Below are 24,727 nucleotides of genomic sequence, written 5' to 3'. Positions count from 1 at the left end.
TTGCTTGTTTGTTTTTAATGCTTATTGGTACTTCTGCATTAAAAGTAACTACAAATGTCTTATTAAAGTTTCCACTTTAAATGCACAATTTTACCTCATTTTATTATAAGGAATTGTTACAGAAAATGCAAATATCAATATTTGAAAAATACATTCCATTACATGGACTCCAAAGAAACAATGCTGATAAGCGCCATGGTCCTGTATGATGCCATCATCCCACCCTGAGATCACCCTGAACGGCTTGGAAGCCAAGGTGATCAACTCAAATGTGTGCTTGAGTTTCTGCCCGGCTGCTGCCCTTCCCCTTGGTATCACACAAGTATGTCATGGTAACAGCCAACTCCACACATTTGCCAAAAAAGGACAAGTCAGTAAGTTGAATAGTCTGCCAACTCAAGACTCCTTAGCTACAGAAAACCAATGTTGTCAGTTGTAACAGGTTAATATATTATTTATGCCACACAAGAAATGAACTGTACAGGCAATGATCTTCCAAAGGAAGTCTTTAAGGCATCTGTAACTTCTGGGAATTTAGTAAGTGTTTAGTTTATATCTTGTGAAACAGTCAGCTCTTCACTAAAGTACTTCCACCCAGTGAGAATGTGGCTTCCAAACCCCTTTAGAAAGTTGTTTCCCCTCTGCTCCCTCCTGCCCCCGGCTAGGGGTGGGGAGCTTTGGTCCTTCAGATGAGGAGGGGCTGGGCTTGCCAATGCCACGTCCAGTTCTTCTGGGGCTCGTCCTGGGGGGTGCAATCCCAGGACCTGAAGAAAGCGTGTTTCAGGAGCTCTTCCCCAGTCTCAACCTGCGAGCTCCAGGTGAATCTGTCATGGAGGCATTACATTTCCTTGCTCATGCTACTGTCACCTGGGGACTTAGTTTGCCTTTCAGGTCTAAGCATTCCATAGTTCAATAGTGTTCTTTTTCTCCAGCTAAAAGAATCCTAGGTAGAAATCAAGGCTCTCCCTGCTCCTAAGACTTTCCCTCCACTTCATGCCTACAGACAAGATTAACACAATACCATCTAGTACGACAGGTGGGGGACACGAATCGGGAGTGGTGGTGAACCCACAAGCACGCTGAGCTCCAAGCAGGGACCCCATTCAGGGAGAAGAGTGAGGAAGCTGAACAGGGCAGTCAGAAATGACTCAGGGCTCTGAGGTAGAGGACTAACGGTCACATGGACCCCACTCCTGGAGAGAATGTGGCAGGTGAACTGAGCAATCTAACCCAGCCTCGACTGAACTGATAGTTGGGCTTGACAGTGCACAGGCAGCAAACTCCAAATGGAACACATGTTCTAACACGTCATCCAGTGAGACACCACTAAAAAGATAACTGAATGGTAAAAAGTCCTAAGAGTAGGCACTTACGTTTGTGGGAAATTCCTGTTCGAGGATCACAGCCAGTTAGTTTTAGCCATTCGATTTACATGTAGCACATGGTTTGTACCTTCATCTTTAAAAAAAGGATTGTTAAGAATATGCTGTATAATAAATACAGTGATGAGCAAGAGGCAGTTAAAAAGCTAATTCAGCGTAACAATGTTGACTGATAACAGCAAATTATATTGCAGTAAAATTTATTCTTCCTGCTCTACTCATTCACAATTGGCAACTTTCTGAATGAAGAAAATTGAGTTTCTGCTACTTAGTATTTAAGCTATGGATTAAAATTTAACAGGAGCAGCAGTTCTGTTGTCAAGTCTTGGCGGCTTGGAGAGGTGCGTGAAGTCCCAGCCAGGGCAGGGTAGAGGGAGTCTCACCCGGCAGGGCAGCCGCTGCTCAAGGGACCTGCTGAGTGCAGCTGGCGGCGGCAGGGAGGGCCCTAGGCCTAGGGAAAGGTGCTTCCTCGAGGTCTGCAAGAGCGCCCCTTGACGCCAGTGCAGAACCCACAAACGTTCCCCCAATCCACGGCTGCTCAGAACCAGAGCTGGCCTGGACTCTGAAGAAAGAGAAGCTTCACTCAACATATGTTAAACATGATTTTAAGATTTAAGTGCAATTAGAGGCAAGATTGTTACTGAAATTGGTGTGGCAGGGCAGGGGCAGGACAACCAGCCTCATCCCTGATTGGATTCCCGTCCTCCTCCCTCCACCATGAACGTTAAGAGAACAAGAATAAAAGTACCGAGCACTTCGCTTCATATCTGAAGCAGAATCATCTTACTTTCCAATTAAAGAAGCAAGCCACCTAACTAAAGCCTGACTTCCTCGGGGCCTTGTTCGGGCAACAGAAAATGGAAACTGACCACATGCCTCACCGCTCCAAGACTAGCTGTTTTTCTATAAAAATTCTATATGAAATATGTCACAGACTTTGGAGGACAGGGGAACTCTTCTAATTAATTTTTTCTTTTAAACATTGTACACAAGCTCATATTAACATAGAAAGCATATATATCTTATAAATCACAGAAATATTTAAAAAAAAAGTAGCACTCTGGTTTATCAGCTCATTTTACACACATATTTAGGCAATAGAATGTATAAATCTACAGCAACATAAAGGACATACCACTATCCAAAAAAACAAACAAAAAAACAAGCTCTTGCAAAAAAATATTTAGTCCCTTTTATACATGTATCCGTACTTCATTAATGCAAAAAAACAATGTAGTGGTTATTAAATGTCTGAAAAAATCAGTATGTATGATTGAGATTGTTAATCTCCGAGTATAACTGTACAACACATATTGTTCATCTCAGAGTTTTGTTTGTTTTTTCTTTAAAGCAGTGGTAGAAATTTCTCTTTAAATGTGCATTTTTAAAAAACTGGCCAAACCTTCAAAAGAAAAGAAGTTTAACACCTCAGGGTTAACATATATACTAGCAGCGACTAAGGCCCAGTAAGCTCTGGGGGCCTCGTTCAGTACACAAGCCAGAGCCTTCCAAAATGGGGCCACTCACGCTTGGCCGGGGCCTTTGGCTGTTGGCTCTAAAGGGGCAGGGCAAGCTACACAGAACGGGGACCTGGGACAACAGCACTCACAGCACAACCAGGGAAGGTTCCAGCAAGAAGCATTCACGTCAAGGAAATGGGACAGACTGAGGCTGGAGACTTCCCCTCTCATCTCTGGGCCTGTGTGATTCACTCTCTTCCTCCAAGTGACACTCGACAGGGGTTTTTCTTTCAAGACTTAGCGTATGGGGAGGCCCAGTCAAAGGTGACCATTAGAATCACTGATGCATGGACGTGTGGGGATATTTTTGAATATGGATTTTTAAATTGGAATTACCAATAATGCAGCTATATAAAAAGTGCAGCACAAGGTGCATTTCCTCCACCACTCCCTAGTGGCAGAGGGACTGAGGACTCCACAGACAGGACACAGCAAGATGAGAGAATGAGATGGCTGCTGGGAGGTGTCAAGCTGCCAAACTGCACCTCTGACACCCGAGGAGCATGAATACTGGTAAAGCTTTCAGTTGTTAAGGCCACGATTTTTTAGCTCTCATCTTTGAACCCTGTTTAGAAAGATTTCACCTTTTTTAAAGGGGTAGCTCACTAAAAATACAGCTTAGCTTTTCAAAAAAAAGACTTCAGGGCTAGAGGATCCTATAATCTTTATGAAAACACTGTGCAGAAAAGTCCACAGCCACTTACTCTAGAGCAAAGCGAGCTCTCCTGGAGCAGCCAGACGCCAGCTTCCTCCTGTTAGGTTCTTCCTAGTAAGTCCGCGCAGGCAGGAAGACTTCATGAATGCTCTGAGATGGACATTAAGCTACTGGAAGGGAAAATGGTTTTCAAGGTGTCCTTATATGCTGCTAGCAGAATGGGGTTTAATTCCTATTACATTTACCACTTAGGCTAAATGGCCTGGTCCAATGAGTGAGATTTCTAGTGAACTCTGTCACAGTCTGACACACCAACAATCATACAGAATCATTTGAAACGGGATCTGTCACACCATGGTCCTTAATTGTTCCAGTCTATTGCCGCAGGAAGACAACTGCCAGCTCCTGCTCTGGGTGGGTCAGGCTGGTGAGCAGAGCAGCTGCTGGGGAGATGACCGGAGATATGGCCTGGACCCTCCTGGGGGCTCACTAAGAGACCCCACCCAAAGTCAGTACATCAAAGCAAATGTTGCAAACTCGCACAGGCTTGTTCAGATCAAACTTTATAATAGGAATCTCCTTGGTCGAGCATTTATGGCAAAGAAGACGTCCGCAGTGACGACTGTGGAAGCAAAGAAAGGAAATATGAGAGTGGTACTAAGGAGCAGACTGCTTCCCAGAACGTGAGGATGGCCACAGCAGCACCCTCGGCAGACAGGCAAGCCCATGGCCGGAACTCTGGGGTCAGCTCTGCCCCCTGCCAGCCAAGTTCTACCAATACATGTATAATTAGTCCATGAAAACAAAATCCCAGCCAATACTTAAAATGATACTGGAGAAGGCTTTTTGTTTCAGGATCAAGAGGGGCTCAGCAGTAGCCAAGGAACTGTCTCGTTTTAATGGGAACAGCTCCTCAGTTCTCTGCGGAGTGTGCTCAGGTTAGAAGCACACTTCCTCTGAGGGAAGTAATTCAGTCAGCTCCGCCGCAGGCAGGAAGCCTGGGGACGATGACACAAGGCCTGACAGGCTGCCTGGGGCCTGAGACCCCAAAATTCAGCAGGAAAGTCACCAGTCTGAATGCCCTCTGCCCTCCCTACATCACCACCGGTGTGCAGAGTCGTGTCACCTCATCACTCCATTTGGTCAGGTTTTACCCAGGAGAGTGCAGGGCCCTGGCAAGTTCATGGCTTATCATGGAAAAAGGTAGACACAATGACATCAGCAGAAGTCCCCTCACTCCTCTGGTAAGTGTGTTGCAGGGTCTTACCAATGATGTTTGCGAGTTGTGACTCCAAACTTGGCAGTGCACTCGTAGCAGTTGGAGCCATCACACCACGGAGGCTCCTTGGACAGCATATCTGTAACACAGGCAGGAGAAGACTAGTTCCTGTCAGACAGTGACTGTGCCAGGCAAGACTCAGAGCTCACAGGTGGCAGGGAAACAGACCAGTAAACAGAGCAGCACGTCGCAGAGTGACAGCAGGGATGAAGGAGGAATATATCCTAACTGGATCAGGGACAGTGTCACAGAGGAGAAATCTGGAGAGCCAGCGTTTGCCAGGCTGACTGGGGAGAGGGAAGCAGTGTCCAAGGCAGTGAAACAGCACAGTGTCTGGGGGAATGCACGCAGTCAGGGATGGCTGGAGCATAAGGCATGACAGGGAGAGCGCAGAAACCAACAGCTATAAAGAATGGCAGGGCCAAATGGCAAGGTGGGGGGGGACGGACGACCAAGACAAGAGGAAGTGAGGAGGCAGGATCTGTGAGATCTGGTGGCTGAACAGAAGTGAGGGGTGTGGCGGGAGGTAGGGAGCAGGAGGAAGACAAAGGTGATTCCCAGGTTTCTGGATGGAATGACCGAGTCTGTGGTGGGACCACCGTCAGACAAAAGACGTAAGAGAAAGAACCAGAGCAGATGAGGAGTTCAGTTTTCAGTTTCCGGAAGCTGTGGGGCATTCAGGTTAGGATTTATCAGGGTAGATAACCGCAACAGTCACTAGTACTTATTTACTAAATGCTCAACTCTATGCCAGGCATAGTTCTTAACACTTTCTACACAGAAGGAGCCTGAGCTCACAGGGAGGAAGCAGCACGTGAGTCAATCATTATCCAGCAACCACACAGCGGCACTGTGATAGGCTCCTGTTCTGAGCTCTGAAAAGGCTGACCAACTGCATGGCCAACAGTAGACTGGGTATGGCAGAAACACTGTGCTTTAGGACTAGTTTGCTACAAACTGGCTCTGCGACATGGGCAAGTCACCTACATCAAGACCTCATAGCTACTAAGTACTTCTGAGCTTGTTTCTCTGCCCTTACCATGGGGCTAATAACCCCCATCTGTCTCCACTGCGGGTGATGACAACACAGTGACATGCAGGCACTTGAAGCATTCTGATTCTTTCTGCCACCTCAACAGGGACAAGTAAACACTTGCTAATATGAAATCTTCAAGAGTGACGCTCTCCTCTTCATAAAAGGAACACAGAGAAGGGAGAGTCAGTGGGGGCTGAAGCAGAAGGCCATTCTGAAGGATGCAGAGAATCTGAATCAGCTGAAGGACAAGGGTGTACAGGATGACCTGCCTGGAGCTTATGGATTTCTGGTAGCATCAGGGGACATGGGAAACTGACAGGGGCCCCAACGGGGAGCACTCTGAAAAGAGACTGCCAACAGTGACCTTCCCAACATTGCTCAAGGGCCTTCGCAGCCTTCATAGAAAAAGTCCTATATGGTGCCTGGAAAACTACTGGTTCAGCTCTTGGAGCAAGTCACTATGAGATTTCAAGATCACTAATACATCTAGATAATCAAGGTTATAACTGTGCATGCACTGAAAGAGCAGAAAGTGAGCCACTCACCTAACAGTCTAAACAGAAGTTGCTTGGTGGCAACCTGATAGTTGAAAATGTTGACTCCTTGGTTATTGTTCACCCCAAGGCGAGCCCCAGATCGGACGATGGCACGGCATAAGTTGGCATTCCCTTTCATGTATGCTAAGAGCAGCACTGGAAAACAAAACCACAGGCAGGGCTAGTTCCCACCCGGGCCCAGCCTGGCACTGCCAAAGGGTTGGTAGAGGATAGCTGAGCGCAGGACAGACACCTGGCAGGACATTTGTTAGGAAAGTCGCCACTGACAAATAGAGGCCCTGTAGCTCTGGTGAGACCTCCGCAGAGGATCTGCAGCATTTTCCAGTTAAGGACCCGGCCACGAGCTAGGGGACTCCAGGCAGCTCCAGCTCCAGTGACATATTCTTACCCACTTAGAGCTTCAGCTACAAGAGAACTGAGGAGGGATCAGACACTAAAGGAAAAATATACCAGTCTCAGGTGCCTTCCTCGGGCATGAAACACTGGGAGGACAAAGCTCTTTTTACACAATGTAACTAAATCTAAAGATCCGTGAAGTGTGTACACATGGAGAAAAAAATCAGTTTGGGGAACATGCTCCAGAAAGTTCTTCTACCCCATGAAGCCTCTCTTTGGTGCAGGTACAGGCCCAGTGGGAACCAGGCTCTGGCCAGGCCATCCTGCTGGCCCTCCCCGCTAACAATTACAGCTAACAGCAGCTCCCCTTTGCTTACCTTGACCAGACACTTGATTTAAATTCTTTCATCTAATTCCTTAAATGATCCAGTAAGATGAGGGTTATTATTTCAAATGAGGAACAGGCATAGAGAGGGTACAGAATTTCCCCAGAGTCATCCCACTAGAACATGACAGAGCTCGGTACTTGAAACCAGGTCTACGTACTTCAGAAGCCTGGGCAGGAAGCACCTGCCTGCCTTCCTGTTTACCTGCTCCTGGACACTGGGGCGCACTGGAGTGGGTGCTGGGTCCAGCAGCTCACTCCCAGGGCTGACTCTTCTGAAGCTCAGGCTCATCACTGCTGGCTTAAAAACATGTTCATGTATCAAGGCCAAGGCCTAATGACAAAATATTTGGTCCCATGCTAATCTTCAGGACACCTTGGTGGCTGCATTTCTGCTAAAGGCCGTGGAGGCCCTGTCTGGCATGAGGGCAAATGAGTGGGACTACAGCAGCAGCAAAGTGCTCAGACAGCTCTGGTTTCACCTTTGTTTCTTATTTAAAAAAGGGGTTACACCATCTACGCTGCACACCTTACAGGGCTGTTGTGAGTATTACAAAAAGTACATCTAAAAAACTATGAAAGCTACACAAATTAACATAGTGACCATGTAGCCACAGCAATACCATCAGAGAGGCCTATTTATTATCCCCCTCAATAAGACATCAGCCCTTATCTGTATACAAACATGTAGCGCTTAATGACAGGGACACGTTCGGAGAAATGTGTTGTTAAGCAATTCTGTCATTGTGCAAACATCAGAGTGTACTTACACAAGATAGTATAGCCTACTACACACCTAGGCTATATAGCACTAATCTTAAGGGACCACCATCCTACCTGCGGTCTGCCGTTAACCAAAACGTCGTTATCTGGCACATGACTGTATAACTTGCCACTCTTTCAAAGCATGTTTACACAGACTGCAGCACATTTCTTCCTTCTGAAGCATCTGTGAGGTGGTTATAGCCTTTCTCTCTCTTGGCATGTGGGAGCTTGGGCAGGGCCCTAGCTGACCGGGTAAGAGGTAGACGAGGGCAATAAGAACAGGTGGGCAGGCCTGTTTGGACATGGGCACGGCTTTGCAGCACTAGATACACTTCAGATGTGCTTGTGCCTAAAAGCAGACACTGCCAAATTCCACGGCAGGGATCTGTGACAGATGCAGTGATGCAGCCGAAATGCATTGGGCTGAATGCCCACAAATAAAGACATGTGTGCCTGGGCTCTTGTTTCTCTAGGAAGCAAGGAATGCAAGTGAGACAGGACATACGAACACCTCATTACATACCCGTGTTGCCTTCTGCATCTGGTTTATCTAGAGGATACTCAGGCATGCACTCTAAGAAGAGATCAAAGATGGCTGCTGCGTTCTCTTTGCCATATTGTCCCAAAATGTGCAGTGGTGACTGGCCTCTGATAAAACAAGTTGAAAAAGTTAGGTATATATCTGCCACACCGTCATGCACAAAAGAAATGGAATTTTCTGAACTCTGTGATGCTGGATAAATCTAAAGCACACATAAAAGGTCGTAAAAGTTTTTTTAAAAAAGTATTTTTCAAAATGAAAAATTTCAGGGTTCCAAAGGCTGGTCAAGTGCCCTATGGCCAGTTCTGCAGTGTGTACTTGGGGCTAATGCAAGGCAGCAGTGACCGCCAGCTCTGAGGGGCAGCCAGGTGACGTGGAGCCCTGGCCTCTGCTCTGGACCACACACACTCACCTCAGATTAAAGGCTTCAGCATCCACAGTGCACTCTGTCAGGAGGACCCGGATGTTGTTGAGCCGACCGTGCATGACAGCGAGATGAAGAGCTGGGGAGTAAATCCTCTTACTGTGCAAGAAGCACATGCAGAAAATCCCAACTCCTCCTCACCCTTACAAACCTCCCTCTAAATGGGCCTTAGCCAGAGCAGCCACTGTCCAATCACAGAGCCATCCTTTCTCGTCTTCACCACCCCCCAAGAATGAGTGATAAACGCAACCTTGTAAGACTTTGCTTCCCGCTTCTACAGTTATCTAAAGATGAGATTTAATGGTTTCACAAGAAGCCACTTCAGGCCTCTAGGGTTACCATTCAGATTGGGAAGCTGCCCAGGGCCTGGTCAGTGACAGACTGGATGCCCGACTCAGAGCATTTCCTGTCACAGCTCTGCCCTTGTAAAAGCCACCCTCCTTGAAGGGGGAGCAGACTCAAGGGTGCAGTGCACCTCCTGCCCTAGAACGGAGGGACTGCTTAAGGCGATCAGTACCGGACACAGGGAGTGCCTGGGAATTACCATTATTTCCATTCTCATCCACAGCAGCAAAGTCCACACCATTTTCCAAGAGGACTGAGCAGATGGTGGGCAGGTCCTGCTGGGCAGCGAGATGGAGGGCGGTCTGGCGGTGCTTGGTTAATTCATTCACTTTGGCTCCTGCAAGAAGCTGTTGAAGTTGATCACATGAGCAGCCTCTCTACCACAACCAACCAAGGTCCCACTTAAGGGAGCCAAGCCTGTCTGTCTTCTGACATCCATGGAGTCTGCCCTGCTGCCAAAGCTGGGAGCATAAGGGCCTCACACACACTCCTGGTGAGGCATAAGCCAGCAAAACCTGAACCAAGGACAAACAGGCAATTATCAAAATGTTACTAAGCCATTCCTTAGGACACAGAAATTCTACTTCTAAGACTTTGGTATATAAAACTACACAGGAGGGGGCTGGCCCCATGGCCGAGTGGTTAAGTTCGCTCGCTCTGCTTCTAGCGGCCGAGGGTTTCGCCAGTTCAAATCCTGGGCGTGGATATGGCACCGCTCATCAAGCCATGCTGAGGCGGCATCCCACATGCCACAACTAGAAGGACCCACAACTAAAAATACACAACTATGTACTAGGGGGCTTTGGAGAGAAAAAGGAAAAATAAAATCTTTAAAAAAAAAAAAAACTACACAGGACTGCAATGATGTCCACTGCACTATATAAGGACGCCCACTGCTTATCAAAGTTAGACCAGACTGCAAAAAGGATTTAGTTATGAAAATTATAATATATACAAACAATAGAATAGGTAGCCATTAAGATGATAAAAATTTATGGTTTAACATGGAAGAATATCTATGTTACAGTAAGTTAGAAAAAGGCAAGTTAGAAGACAGTATGATAGTATGATTCCATTTGGAGAGAGAGAGAAAGAGAAATGTATACACACAGACAAATATATACAAACTTTGAAGGTGTACAGGATATACCATAGAGGGGTATTCACGGTCACGAGTGCTGTACTGGGGATCACAGCTAACCCCAAGGTTGGTTAACTGGGCAGAGGGGGAGAGGTCTGCATAAAGGTACTGTTTCAATATGAGCAGGTTCCCACATTAAGCTGCACCAATTCACAGAGGAAGGACTGGGTGGCCATTGGAAGACCAGCTGTTTGTAGGGCCTCCTATCACCTCCAGGGTCCTTAGGAAGGCGGAGGCATGACCGTGGTGAAGGGGCCATGGTCTTCAAACCTCCCTAGGCTCTCAGGGTGGCAGGCAAATTAATGAACACATGGCCCGATTCCCTACTACTTCAAGGCCCATCTCTGCCTCCTGAGCTGTTTGCCCCATGTCCAGTCTGTGCCCGGAGTCCATCCACCTCCTCCATCATTCTCCAGTCCATCCCTCACTGCCATTGCCTCCCACAGGTCTCTTCACTGGTGACCCCACCTCCTCCATCATTCTCCAGTCCATCCCTCACTGCCATTGCCTCCCATTGACCTCTTCACTGGTGACCCCACCTCCTCATACCCCACCCCCAAGGTAAATGTCTCTCACCTCTAACACCTATCAAGCCATAAAGGTTTTTCTAAAAAGTATTTTTCAAAAACAAAAATGGCAGGGGACCAAAGGCTGGTCAAGAGTCCCAGTGTCCAGTTCTGCAACATGCACCTGGGGCTGATGAGAGGTACCAGCAATTGCCAGCTCTTAGGGGGTGGCCAGGTGACATGGAGCCCTGGTCTTGGCTCTGGACCATGGTCTTAGCTCGAACGCTTACAATGGTTTCTCCACTCCCAAAAGGATCAAGGCTGCTCACAGTTCTTGGTCTGAAACATGACACTCCACAATCTGGTCTCTACCTCCCGTTCCAACCAGGTCTCCTTCTACTCTCCACCCAAATTTCAACCACACTTTTCTACTGAAACACGCCCCATGCACTTTGCAGTCTCCACATCTTTGCTCAGATCCTTTTCCTGCCTGGGTAGCATCATGTTGTACTGGAAAAAGCAGGCTTTGAAGTCAAATAGAAATGGCTAAAATCTCAGCTACACTACTGACTAGCTGATAATCTTAGGGGAAAAAAAATTCTTTCTGAGCTTAAATGTCTTCCTTTGTAAAATATAAAAAATTCCCTACACCCCTCCAGCTGGTTTTGAGAGTCAGAGGGTCGGTAAGCTCCCTGACATCAGGCTTGGTGATGATTTTCTGGATCTGACTCCAAAAGCAAAGGAAACAAAAGCAAAAATAAACAAGTGGAACTACAAACTGAAAAGCTTCTGCAGGGCAAAGGAAACCACCAACAAAATGAAAAGAGAACTTATGGAATGGGAGAAAAAATCTGCAAATTATATATCTGATAAGGGGTTAATATCAAAATATATAAAGAACTCATACAACTCAATAGCAAAAAATCAAACAATGTGATGAAAATTGAGCCGAGGATCTAACAGACATTTTTCCAAAGAAAACATACAGATGGCCAATAGGTACATGAAAAAGGGGTCAACATCACTAATCATCAGGGAAATGCAAATCAAAATCACAATGAGATATCACCTCACGCTTGTTAGAATGGCTATTATCAAAAACACAAGAGGGGCCGGCTCCGTGGCCGAGTGGTTAAGTTCGCGCGCTCCGCTACGGCAGCCCAGGGTTCGGATGCTGGGCGCGGATATGGCACCGCTTGTCAGGCCACGATGAGGCAGCGTCCCACATCCCACAACTAGAAGGGGGTGCAACTAGGATATACAGCTGTGTACAGGGGGGGTTTGGGGAGATAAAGCAGAAAAAAAAAAAAAGATTGGCAACAGTTGTTAGCCTAGGTTAAAAAAAAAACAAAACACAAGAGATAACAAGTGTTGGCAGGGATGTGGGGAAAAGGGAACCCTTGTGCACTGTTGGTCGGAATGTAATTTGGTGCAGCCACTAGGGAAACAGTATGGAGGTTCCTCAAGAAATTAAAAATAGAACTACCATATGATACAGCAATCCCACTTCCGGGTATTTACCCCCCAAAAAACTAATTTGAAAAGATATATGCACCCCCATGTTCACTGCAGCATCATTTACAATAGCCAAGATACGGAAACAACCTAAATGTCTATTGATAGAAGAATAGATAAAGAAGATGTGGTATATATAAATGGAATCCTATTCAGCCCATGAAAGAGACAGAAATCTTGCCATTTGAGACAACCTGCATGGTTATGCTAAGTGAAATAAGTCACAGAAAGACAAATACTGTATGATCTTACTTTTATGTGGAATTTAAAAAACAAACAAAAACCAAGCTCACAGATACAGAGAACAGATTGCTGGTTGCCAGATAGGGGGAGTTTGGAGGGGGTGAAATGGGTGAAGGGGTTCTAAAGGTACAAACTTCCAGGTATAAAATAAATAAGCAAATAAGTCATGGAGATGTAATGTACAGCATGGTGACTATAGTTCAAATATGGTATTGTATGTATATTTGAAAGTTGCTAAGAGACTAAATCTTAAAAGTCGTCATCACAAGAAAATTTTTTTGTAACTATGTATGGTGACAGATGTTAACTAGATTTACTGTGGCAATCATTTCACAATATATGCAGATATCAAATCAATATGTTGTACACTTGAAAACTAATATAATATATGTCAATTATACTTCAGTAAAAAAAGACTAACAAAAAACAGGAGAGAGACAGCTCCCTGGAAAGCACTGGCTGAACTCCTGACACAGAGCAGGCAGACAATAGAAGCGGGTCTCCCTTTCCTTCCTGCTCCCACTTGCCTCTGCCATCGAGTCCTGCTCTCCCTCAAGGCCTCACTCCAGCAGCTGCCTGCCCAAGCAGCCCCCTGGGCACTTAGGACATGCTGCCGATTGACACCCTGCTTTCCTGAGCTTGCTGGCTTAGCCCCCAAATTTGTGCTGGCCTTTCACAATACCTGGCAAAACACCTGTGATGAGAGACTCTGCACACACGCTACACAACATGCTTTGCCTACAAGTTACATGCAATAACATTTCAGCGACACTTACCAAATTGCGGACAATAATCTCTGAGCCTGCTTGGACCGCAAGGTGCAAAGGGGTCAGCTTGGAGGCATCCTGGACTCTGGAATTCACATTAGCCTGGACACTGATCAGGAACAGGACACTTTCAATATCAGAGTTCTGGACTGCCACATGAAGAAAATTTCGGCCCTTGTTATCCACCTAAGGCAACAAGTAGGAACCAATTAGTGGGCTCTCCCTTGCAAGAGTGCCTCATGAGCACCTGTAAGCTGTGCTAACCACTGCAGAGGTCATGGTCTAGTCCTTTCCTCAGTTCCAGGAGGCTCCCTTCCAAGAACCAACACTAAATGTGCCTCCCCCCCCAACACACCCATTCTACATATTTGTGCACATGACCACGTGTGCATGGTCACATTCATGTGGTGAGGGAAAGGGACCCACTACACTGATCCAAGCTGCCCCGGCATCCTCCTGCTACAGGAGCTGGACTTGGAAAGCCAAGAAAGAGACAACCCGAGGGACAGGGAAAGGAAGGCACCAAGATCCTGGGATGCTCAGGGAAAGGCAAAGGTGGAGACTAGCCTTGGGAGTCTTGCTTTGGCTTAAACAAGCACCCAGCCTACCATGCCAGCCTGACCCTGAGCAGTCAAACAAATCTTCAGAAATTTTCCTCTTTTGCCGAGCCACAGGATAATAGCACATGTTAAGGGAGGCAGCCAACAGTACGTCACAGACGCTGCTCCACTGACGTAAGGCATACAAAAGCTCACTCAAAATCAAACCACGGATGAAAATGGAGTTACAAGAGCTGTCATGTCAGCATGAGTGCTCAGTGAGAAGTGAGGGAGACACCAACATGGCACACACACATCACATTCCCTCACACACACACACACGTCCACGGCATGTACTGGTATCACAGGCAATCAAAGGACTTTGATCAACAGAACCAGTTTCATACTAGATGGAGAGGAAATGTGAGACGACTGTCTCCATCCACGAAAATTTTATGCTACCTGAGCAAGGGTGAGGTTAACATGTGCACAATTACACAAATGCTGAAGGAAAGTGATGTACCGAAGACTGAAATAACAAGCAATGGTCTTCAACCATGTTAGGATTCCATTTTGTTCAGGCCCCAAGTTTCCATCTTACCTTCATAAATGGCTATTCACAAATCTTGGCAGTATTCTAAGTGCTGGATGGAGATTCAAGTGTCCGTAGGACTGACTTAAACCCATCCCTGCTCCCACCTCACATCAGCGACTACTGTCCTTTCCCACCCAATCTGCTGTTGCAGGCCAACAGTTCACCAACCAGATTTAGCAGCTGGTAAAGAACCACAAATAAGGACAACTAAACATGCTGAGCTGAATGATAACAACTGAACTCTAAAACACTGAGAAAGTTGCCCCAACATCACACCAAAAGCTCCTCAACTTCAGTTTAAATTTTCTTAAGACATTCACTACTAGGGCAGTTAAACAACCAAGCAAAAGCAAAGAATGACTTCAGCTGTACATGCCACAGAATTCCTACTACTGGGCCCAGCCACCCCCAGCTTCCTTCTACATGGGGTACCATCAGGTGGCTGACATACAGGGCAGAGCAGTTAAATCTCATCCAGCACTGACAAGACATCTGAATGGCCAAATTTTAAGAAAAGGGGATATAATTGCAAAACAAATGTCTTTATATAGAAGAGACCTGTTTAGCTGGTGACATCTGTTTAGTCTCCATTACAGGTTCTGCTGTGTGCAGCAACATGGAGAGTGCTGGGTGTTGGTCACTCACCTGCTCAGCAGCCCCAGATTCTCGTTTCAGGATGGCCTCGGCTGCCTTGTTGTTCTTGTAAGTCATGGCACAGGCAAAAGGGGTCAGCCCTTGTCTGTCTCGTACATTCAAGTGGATATCAGGGTGAGAAATCAACAACTGAATGATGACGCTATGTTGGTTGCTGATGGCCACATGAACAGGTGTTCTTCCTTCTGCATCCTATGGGGACAAGGCACAGATTTCAATGTCCAAATGAAAGATAAAACTCAGGAAAAATATGAAGGGGGATAACTTTTAAATCAAAGTCGGTTCTGAGAATCAACACTGCCATCCTGTGTTTGAGATCAGCTTGTGAAGAGGCCAGAGATGTCCGAGAGCCACTCATCATCCCTCCTGCTCCAGTGGCCCAGGCAAAGACACATTTGGGTTAGAAGGTATGCAGGCAACCTCACCTCTAAGTTATACTACTCAGATCTTATCTGTATAGGGCTGCGTACATGGATCTTCACAGGCTGGAACATTGAAAAGCATCAAGGAACATAACTCAGAGGTGCTCAGTTGAGCTATGAGGACATCTTCCTAAACACAGTGCTCAGCTTGGGACTAGAATAAACTTTCAGTGGAAATCTATAACAGGGATAGGAGGCAAAGAAAAGTCGATTGGACAAACCTTCCTCACGCTGTCAAAAGGACAAAGGCACAAAGAAGAAAAGTCTTAACTGAAATCATTAAAATTACTAGGCAGGCTGTATGACCCAGAGAAAGTCACTTCATCTGTCTGTATCTTATCCCCATTCACAGTAAATCATAGGCCCAGGACCAGAAAATCTGCAAGGTCCTTTGCCATAAGAGGAGATTTCCCTAATTCTGAGGTTACCATCTATCTCTCTGGAAAAGAGAAACTCTCCATACCTGTGCGTTTACATTGGCACCAAACTCCAGAAGACACTGTACTGTCTCTTCCAGTCCCCAGGAGGCTGCCAAATGCAAGGGGGTCTGCCCATCTCTGGCCTCTTCCTCTCCTTCTCCATTAGCACCGGGTTGTCTGGGACTATTCAGATCGCAGCCACTAAAAGGAAGGGGGCAATAAAAGGAAGGCTTCGAGAGCCATGCTTCCACCTAGTCTAAAGGCATGCTGACAAATGTACAGCAGCAGCTCATCTAATCCAACAGGAAAGCTGCTGCCACCAGGACTGCTGGCCTGGGCCTGGGCCTCAAATACTGGTATCTAGCTTCCACTCCCATAGATTCTTCTGCAGCTGGTCTTGGGGGCAATCTGAGTATCAAAATTCTTAAAAGTTCCCCCAGGAGATTTGCACGCATTTAAAGTCTGAGAACCACTGTTCTAAAGGTTTCCTGAATAACCTTGCCTCCCACACATCCTGACTCTAAGAGGCCATGGAGCCTGTTATGGCTCATACATGTTGCTGAGGCCCTGCAGAGGCCACCCCAGCCTCCTGGCTTCACTGTGTGAACTGGTCTGATTTGATTACGGGAGTCTATATGACTCCCAAAGCAGGAAGCTGGCTTAGCTTTTAGATTCTTTGATCTGGGCACACGAACCCCTCTCCTCACAAGTGAGTCAAGCCCCTTGACTGACTTGACTTGACAGAAGAGTAACTCTCTGATAGCCTTAATTATGAAAGTAAATTACACAGGCATGTCAAGACTGTAGTTGGATTAAATGAGAAAAGAGCCAGTTTGCAACAAGTTGAATAAGATCTGAAGAGATACTTAGGGTTCTCGGACCTGCGAATAAGAAAGCAGGCAGTGGATTCATTGTTTTCATCAATGGCTCTGTGAAGGAGTGTCTGAAGGCACCCACTAGGTCCTGGACCCCAGAATGTGGCATCACAACCATGTCTGACCTGCAGAAAAAAACAGTTTACTCATAAACGCTACTTAGCAAAGGTGAAAATTTTTATCATCATCTCTGAGCTCTATGCACATTATTAGATCCATTTTTTCAGGCAAGATACAGTTGATAATTAACTGATAATTAGTTTAATCTTTCATTCATTAGTTTTACAAACACTGATTAGAATCTGCTTCTGTGCGGGCCAACCCTGGTGGCCTCGGGTTTAAGTTCAGTGCACTCTGCTTTGGTGGCCTGGGTTTGGTTCCTGTGCGTGGAGCTACACCACTCTGTTAGCAGCCATGCTGTCCTGGCGGTCCACATACTAAAAAATAGAGGTAGATTGGCATGGATGTTAGCTCAGGGCGAATGTTCCTCAGCAAAAAATAATTAAAATCTGCTTCTGCGTAAGTTCTTGCACTAGGTTCTGTGCGATGGGTTTGGGAAATACAGGAAAGACATGTTTAATTAATGCCTTCTAGAACTGTGTTCTAGAAGGGACAGAAAACACACGGAAGTGCATGCACACACACGCATAAGCCCCCAGTAATACATACCTGTAATTAACAGGCAATTTCTTTTTTTTTTTTAAAGATTTTATTTTTTTCCTTTTTCTCTCCAACGCCCCCAGGTACATAGTTGTATATTCTTAATTGTGGGTCCTTCTAGATGTGATATGTGGGATGCCGCCTCAGCGTGGCTTGATGAGCGGTACCATGTCTGCGCCCAGGATTCGAACTGACGAAACCCTGGGCCGCCTGCAGCAGAGCACATGAACTTAACCACTCAGCCATGGGGCCAGCCCTTGCTCATCCTTGACCCAATTTGCTCCTTGGCAGATCTCTTGCTCTTGTGATTGCAATGTAGGCACTAAATCCATCTCTGACACAAAATATCCCCATGCATAAACAGAGGCTAAAGCTGAGCTTCTCTCACCAGCGTGGATGCGATGTCCTCTAGATTATTTGCCAATGCGAGCCACAGAGGAGGGTTCCCCTTCTCATCTGGCACCGACATGTCAGCTCCTCGGGTGCATATGGCATCCACCACCAGGGGAAGCTGATTTCTGATGGCCAGCTGAAGGGCTGTCTCCCCATCCTGGGTCCTGCTAGGACATGAACACCAAAACCAACATTTGTAGCTGAAGCCAAATGACAAAGGGTGCCCTTCTGGGCACTCCAGAGGCCAGAATCCACTGTATCCCTCAAACACACTTCACTCACATTCATTAATATTCTTTCAGAGAAATTTAACCTGTCAATAGCATCTGTCCCTTCTACCTTTTAAAAAAACATAGCCATGCCATCCTATTGCACCCAGAAAATTAACTGACCAACATCCAAGTGTTGAAATCCTACAAGTATACAGCTGCTTTAGTAGCATCTTAATAAAATGACACCCCAACTACCCACTTGACAAAACACTTCTTTCACCCACAGTCATTCAGGGTCTCTTGCCATTGGAGACAAAGATAAATTCCTTTGAAAATATAAAAACAATAAAAATTTAACTCTATACTTTTTTCTCCTCAAGTTTTTTTGATAGCCCATTTGTTGGAATGTTCTTCACTATAACTGAAATTCCTACTCAAATAATTGATTTAGGATTATCCTGTTTAATGAGACGTGCAATATTGTGCACTAGTTTTGAAAGGTTCAAACAAGCGCAAAGTATAATTCCCCTTCTCCATCTCATGAGTCCACAATTATATTCAGTTACAACATTGTATTTGTACTTCTTGAGGGTCATTGTTTCCCTTCCTTTATTTAAAAAGGAACAAAAACATTGTCTACAGGCAATGCTATGCTTTTGAACCATCTCAATTAAATGTGACCTAGTGTTCAGTGGAGAGCTGTGCCGGCCCACCTGACGTTTATATCCGCCTGGTGCTCCAGGAGAAAGAGCGCGCTCTTGCTGTCCTGGCGCTGCATGGCCATGTGCAGCAAGGTCTGCCCATCCGACATGGTGTCATTGATGCAAGCCCCAGAGCCCAGCAGCTGGGCTGCGATGGTGTGCATGCCTGGGAAATAAACAATGCAGGCTTAGCTTTGCCCACTGCCTCAACATCTTACTACAACATACACTCCCTCTCAACTTCTCAAAGCCAGCAGTTTTCTGCTGGATATGACAGTCTTAACCCAAACAGAAAGGTTTACAACCAAATGATTAGCTCCAACCCTCCACACCTCCCTCCCTCCCTCTCTCTCTCATCTAACCTTCTGCCATCTGTCTGTCTGCAGGCGTCAAACCCCTCTGGCATCGCCTTACCAGTCCATAATGCCAGGCCCAGCACAGTCTGGTCTCGGGAATCCTTGAGGCTGAAGTCCGGAATAATTTGCAAGTTGTTGGTGGCATGAAGAGCATTAGCTAAATTTTTTAAAAGGAAAAGAACACTTGATTTCACCATCCCATGGATCACACTTAAAGTATTCAAGAGAATAAGAGCTCAGTGTCAAACTGACTAACTGGGTATAATTCGATCATTTCTATACAAACAGAACTGATAAATTTTATGGGGAGTGGAAGCCCAGAAATCTGATATTTTGGACCCAAGTTTATGGGGGAAAATGAATGTTTTTAAAGCTTAAAACACTGAATCTTCACAAAAGGAAACCAGATTCCACTATGGAAATACACATTAATTACTAGATTACTGAAAAGAGGATCAGAACAGTGCCCTGGTGATGTTTTCCTAACACCTACTTCCTACCATCTTACAACTCCTGTGACGACCAAGAACAAGGCACTCTACTTAAAACCCCACTTCCTTCCACAAGCACAGTGCTAAAAATGCAGGCCTTAACAAGGATGCAGGCAAGAGTAAAAGAAATAGCAGGACAGAACAAAGAAAAATCTGAGGATGACTTTCTGAGGGGAATGGGCCTGCCCTACCGCGCGGGCTTCCCTTGGCCCCTCTTTGCAGCTCCTCTCTCATGGTTCGCCTGCCAGGGAGGCTCAGAGGCAGAGGAGAGGACTGACAAGCTCGTGGAGGACTGCCGCAGCAGAGTTCTCCAAGACAGTGCTCATGCCAGGGCAAAGCTTTGCCTGACCTACACCAAAACAGCCTAGGGAAACACTCCAAAGTAAGAGAGAAGTAGTCAAAGGTTCTAACACCTTAACCCAACAGGTGAGATGGGCAGGCCCTGTTCTGAAAATGTACACAGGGAAACACAGTAGTCAGGAGCCAGACTATAAGCTTATCTGGTTTGAACTGAAAGGACTTTTTGGGTAAGAAAACTCACCAATGGAAGAAACATCAGCTCTGTAACTACTCAAAACCACTGTCTGAAGCTCCAAGTGATGGGCAGTAATTCCCAACTACCTACCTTTTTGCTCCAGAATGACGGAGACCACGTCTGGATGATTATAGGCAATTGCCATGTGCAGCGGCGTCTGCAGAGAGACCCTGTCCACGGAGCTGGTCAGAGAGGCAGGCTCCTTTGGCAAAGGCAGAGCCTCCTCTGTCTGCAGGTTTGGGTTGGCACCTTGCTGCAGGAGCTCTGCAGTGAGGCTGGCCAGGCCATGCCGACAGGCTGTGTGCAATGGGGTTTCTCCCTGAACAGAAACAAGGGGCCCAAATCAAAGCACTTTCAGAGGCAGGGAGTTCCCTTCACAAAGGGATAATGACAACCCAAGTGTTGAAACCCAGCTCCCTAGCTATCTGTCACAGCCCTTGGCTCACCCCGTCACCCGCTGGCCTCCAGGACTTTTGTCCCACTCTGCCTGGCCTCTCCTTCCCTTTCCCCTGTGCCAGCATCCTGTTTCTTTAACGTCTTCCCAAGCACCCTCCAAACGCCCCTGGCTCCTCATCTTCTGCATTTCCAATGACCTTCTTAACCACCTTTCACTTTGTTTTTATAATTATTTTGCTAATTATAAAAATGACCTATGATTAAACAACAACAGATGACCTCCAAGTGGCATTAAAATCAGCACTGTAGAAAGTGGCAGAGCCTCACGCTCACGGCCCCGGAGGGAAGCAGGGCCGTCAGTGTAGCCATCACTGCTCTTTAACCCCCACCAGCACATCTCGGCCTTGTTTCTTTGACCTGCTCATAGCAACCTCACCTTGAACTCTGGTCAAGACTTCCTTCCCCTACTTTTTAAAATTAAAAACATTTTAAATTGGTATTACAGGTACTTGATTCAATATTCAAAAGGTACAAGAATATACAGTGAAAGTAAGTTTCCTCTCACACCTTGCCCCTACCACCCGATTATCCTCCCCTAAAGAAACCATTATTACCAGTTTCATGTGACAGAATATTCACAGAAAGGCATATACACAAGTGTATGTATGTGATGCGTGTACGTGTACACACGCACCCTTCCCATCCCACCCTGCATGGAGCTGTTTCATAGTCACGGTGAGAGCCCTCACAAGGATGTCCTCCTCCTCCTCAGGGCTCCCTTCTGCTCCTGCACATTCTCCACATTCTCACTGGGTGTGCTTATCTACTCCCATGACTTCCCCCACTATCTACAAGCAGAAGACTCTCAAACCCAGATCTCCAGCCCTACTTTTGCATCCAGTTTTCCCACTGCCTGCTAGATATCCTTGCCTGAGTGTTTTAAAAGGAGTATAACAATCATGACATTGAATTCACTCTCTCCACAGCCGTCCTCCTTCCTGGCCAGTTCTCTCTCTCTCTTCATGGGTACACTACAACAGTTTTAACACCTCTCTCGCTCTTGCTTCTGAGAGCCACAAGCAGGTATGTCCCATTGACTGTAATTTTGTAATTCCTCTAAAACCTGCCCCTTTGGATCCAAATCCAGTATCAGAGGTCAAGACAAGCCACTGCTTGTCTAGATGACTCCCACCTGGCTCCTGCTTGGGCCTCAATGGTGCATCCACGCCAGCTATCCCAGGAAGCTTTCTCAATTGTAGAATGATCGTACTGCTTATCTACTCAAAACCCTCCTATGCATCTTCTCTTCCCATAGGATAAAGTCCAAAAACCCTAAACCAGCATTCCAGACCCTTCTCCAGTGTTGCTCTTACTTGCTTTCAAGTCAGGTTTCCTCTGCGCCTCGACATCTTAGGTTTCACCCAGTTTTTCTATGAAGGGTATCACAGAAGGAACAGCTGGTAGACAATGACAATGTGGGTTCAATGTGGGAGGAATTTTTTTTTCTTTTTTGTGAGAAAGATTGTCATTGAGCTAACATCCATACCAATCTTCCTCTACTTTTTTTATGTGGGAGGCCACCTCAGCATGGCTTGACGAGAGGTGCTAGGTCTGTGCCCAGGATCCGAACCTGTGAACCCTGGGCTGCTGAAATGGAGTGCACAAACTTAACCACTCAGCCACCGGTCTGGCCCCAGGAGGGATTTTTTAAGTTGGGAGATAGAAAAGCATGTCTGTAAGCTAAAAGAGATGAATAGTGGGCAAAATTGATGATACAGGAGAGACAGACAGACAGAGGCAGAGACACGTAACAGTAGGAGCCACATCAAGAAACCAGCTCCTAGTGTATACAGGGACATGCCATCATTCCAAGTGGAGAGCGGGCCATGTGTGGGTCTAAGTGCAGATAAACAAGCAGATTTAATGGTGCAAAGAATGGCAATGCCCTCTCCGCTGAGTTTCCCAGACACTTTGTGTATCTCATATCCCAAGCTCACTGTTTCCTGACTTGTCCAGAATTGTTGAGAGTGTCCAACTACGCATTCTAGTATCCGAGTTTTAATACTGGCTCCATTACTTATGAGCCACTTAACCTCTTGGAACCTCAAGGTTCTCTACCCTGAAATGAGGGTTTTATAGATGTCGACAATGTCTCTTCACCATGTGCTACTTCTAGGTCCATTATGAGGATTAAATGGGATAATATCCTTAAAGTTCCTAGCACAAAGTAGTTGTAAAATAAATGTGATCTTAAAGATAAGTACATCCCCCATCTGAAAATAATAAAGTAAAATAACTATCATTTAGAAGTTAATGTTCTAGATATTATACTATACGCACTTAAATATATCGTTTCTTTTTATCTTAACCAGACCTTATGAAATCAATATTAACCTAATTTTATAGATAAGCTAACTGAAGCTCAGGAAGGTTAAGTAATGCGCCTAAGACCACATATGGTGGGCTGGGAAATGGAAAATCTCGTAAAACCAGGAATGTCCGACCCCAAAGGCCATGTTTTACCCCTAACACTATACAGTCTACCTTGTTAGCTTGAGATACAGATTTAAAAAGCACTCACATAGGAAAAACTCAGCAAATGTGAAATGTTATAAGAAATTAAGATGCTGTTACGGTAGGTTTTTGTGTACACGTTTGCTAATCTCTACTAGACCATCAGTCCACAATATGCTTTAGGAAACAGTGGCTGAATGAATCAATCACCCAATATTTGAGGATAAAAGCATCTGTTTCACTCTCGTTTTTTAATCATGTGCATGTATTATTTTGAAAAAAACTGAAAAATGAGTCCATTCTTCTTTTTTCCTTACACATCCACCACCGCCATTTCTTCCATAGACCAAAGCTGCTGCTGGGCTGCCCTGTCACACTTACCCACTTGTTTCTGTGGTTGACGTGGGCACCACTGGTTGCCAGAAAAAGAGCTGCTGCCTCATTTCCTGCTTCAGCTGCCTGCTGTAGTAAGCAATTTCCTAGGAGAAAATGGGCATACTCATTCTTCCATTTGCATAAAAATGAGGGCAAGTTCCACAGTGCACCACACCCTGCCCTTCCCCACCATCTTTCACAGTTGACAAGCCCACAGCAGAAGCAGGTACCATTTAAGTCCACACAGTCCTTGTATGTGGACAGAGAGACTATAGTGGATGAGCCTGAGCGGAGCAACAACTTGGTCTGGAAGTCGGGAGACAGCCATTCTTCCCTGGGTTTGCCACCAGGCACCACCCAGGACCAGAGGTAAGTTATGTCTCCTTAGCGGGGTTGGGTTAGAACACTGTGCCTCAACAGCAGTGCTACTGACATTTGGGGCCAGATGATTCTTTGTTGTGAGGGGTCTGTCCTGTACACTGTACGATATTTAGCAGTACACCTGGCTTCTGCCTGCTAGATGCAAAGAGCACCCCTGACCTTGTTGTGACAATCAAAAATGTCTAGATGTTGCCAAATATCCAGCGGGGAAGTAGGGAAGGTGGCTCCTGTCTGAGAACCTATGGGCTAATGACCATTTTGAAGACATCGTGAGCTGAAGTTCTACCAGAAAACACCCCTTAACACTTCGGTTTTATTCCTAGGACCTTAAATACGTTTGTTCTTGGCTTAGAAATGTTTTCCTTAGCAGTATCACTCTTTTCTAAATAAAAATCTTGGAAAGAAAAAAACAAAATTTGTTTCTTCTTTTCCTCTAGAAATGGTTTTAGCCCTGGAGCAGTGTTTCTCTTTCTGTTAAAATCCATTTCCTTTTTGGATAAACACAAAATCTCATGTGCTACAGCCATTCTACTTGAAACTCAAATTAAACTAAATACCAGGACTAAAAACAAGGTAAAGAAACGGGACAAAGCACTGCTTTGCTTTCATAGCATTTTTTCCTTTTCTCTCCAAGGAAGTGATTCCACCCCTAGCTGAGTCATTCTAATTGAGAGACTCCTAATGAGAGGCCCATTTTCACTTCAGTAGTCATCAAGGGTACACACGACCTAAAACATATACCTCCCTATAGAACAAAGGTAACCCGTGACTGCTAAAATGTGACTGAAATGTTGAAAAACAGGGGACTAAGG

The 24,727-nt window shown here is 45.8% G+C and overlaps 2 protein-coding genes across 4 annotated transcripts in view; one reads left to right on the top strand and one right to left on the bottom strand.

Annotated features, from left to right (window-relative positions):
- The window catches only part of LOC124246286 (neuferricin), a 37,172-nt gene extending 17,830 nt beyond the window's left edge, over nucleotides 1–19,342 (top strand). Inside the window, exon 4 of the mRNA XM_046674259.1 lies at nucleotides 19,254–19,342. Within this exon, the coding sequence (XP_046530215.1) occupies nucleotides 19,254–19,329 (76 nt within the window). The 3' untranslated portion in view covers nucleotides 19,330–19,342. The remainder of the gene's footprint in view (nucleotides 1–19,253) is intronic.
- Nucleotides 69–24,727, bottom strand: part of ANKFY1 (ankyrin repeat and FYVE domain containing 1) — an 89,967-nt gene continuing 65,308 nt past the window's right edge. For 2 of the 3 annotated variants that reach the window (XM_046674255.1, XM_046674256.1), the window contains 15 exons: nucleotides 23,541–23,638; nucleotides 20,340–20,568; nucleotides 19,282–19,380; nucleotides 18,880–19,033; nucleotides 17,950–18,118; nucleotides 16,908–17,026; nucleotides 16,071–16,227; nucleotides 15,177–15,377; nucleotides 13,407–13,583; nucleotides 9,425–9,572; nucleotides 8,869–8,959; nucleotides 8,439–8,563; nucleotides 6,418–6,564; nucleotides 4,825–4,915; nucleotides 69–4,179 (listed from right to left, as the gene is read on the bottom strand). In XM_046674255.1, the coding sequence (XP_046530211.1) occupies nucleotides 4,047–4,179; nucleotides 4,825–4,915; nucleotides 6,418–6,564; nucleotides 8,439–8,563; nucleotides 8,869–8,959; nucleotides 9,425–9,572; nucleotides 13,407–13,583; nucleotides 15,177–15,377; nucleotides 16,071–16,227; nucleotides 16,908–17,026; nucleotides 17,950–18,118; nucleotides 18,880–19,033; nucleotides 19,282–19,380; nucleotides 20,340–20,568; nucleotides 23,541–23,638 (2,138 nt within the window). In that variant the 3' untranslated portion in view covers nucleotides 69–4,046. The other variant, XM_046674257.1, reaches the window with a different exon arrangement.

The sequence above is a fragment of the Equus quagga genome, chromosome 11, assembly GCF_021613505.1.
Source record: "Equus quagga isolate Etosha38 chromosome 11, UCLA_HA_Equagga_1.0, whole genome shotgun sequence".
Taxonomy (NCBI): Eukaryota; Metazoa; Chordata; class Mammalia; order Perissodactyla; family Equidae; genus Equus; species Equus quagga.
The sequence above is the reverse complement of the archived record's forward strand: the minus strand, read 5'-3'. Positions and strand labels throughout refer to the sequence as shown.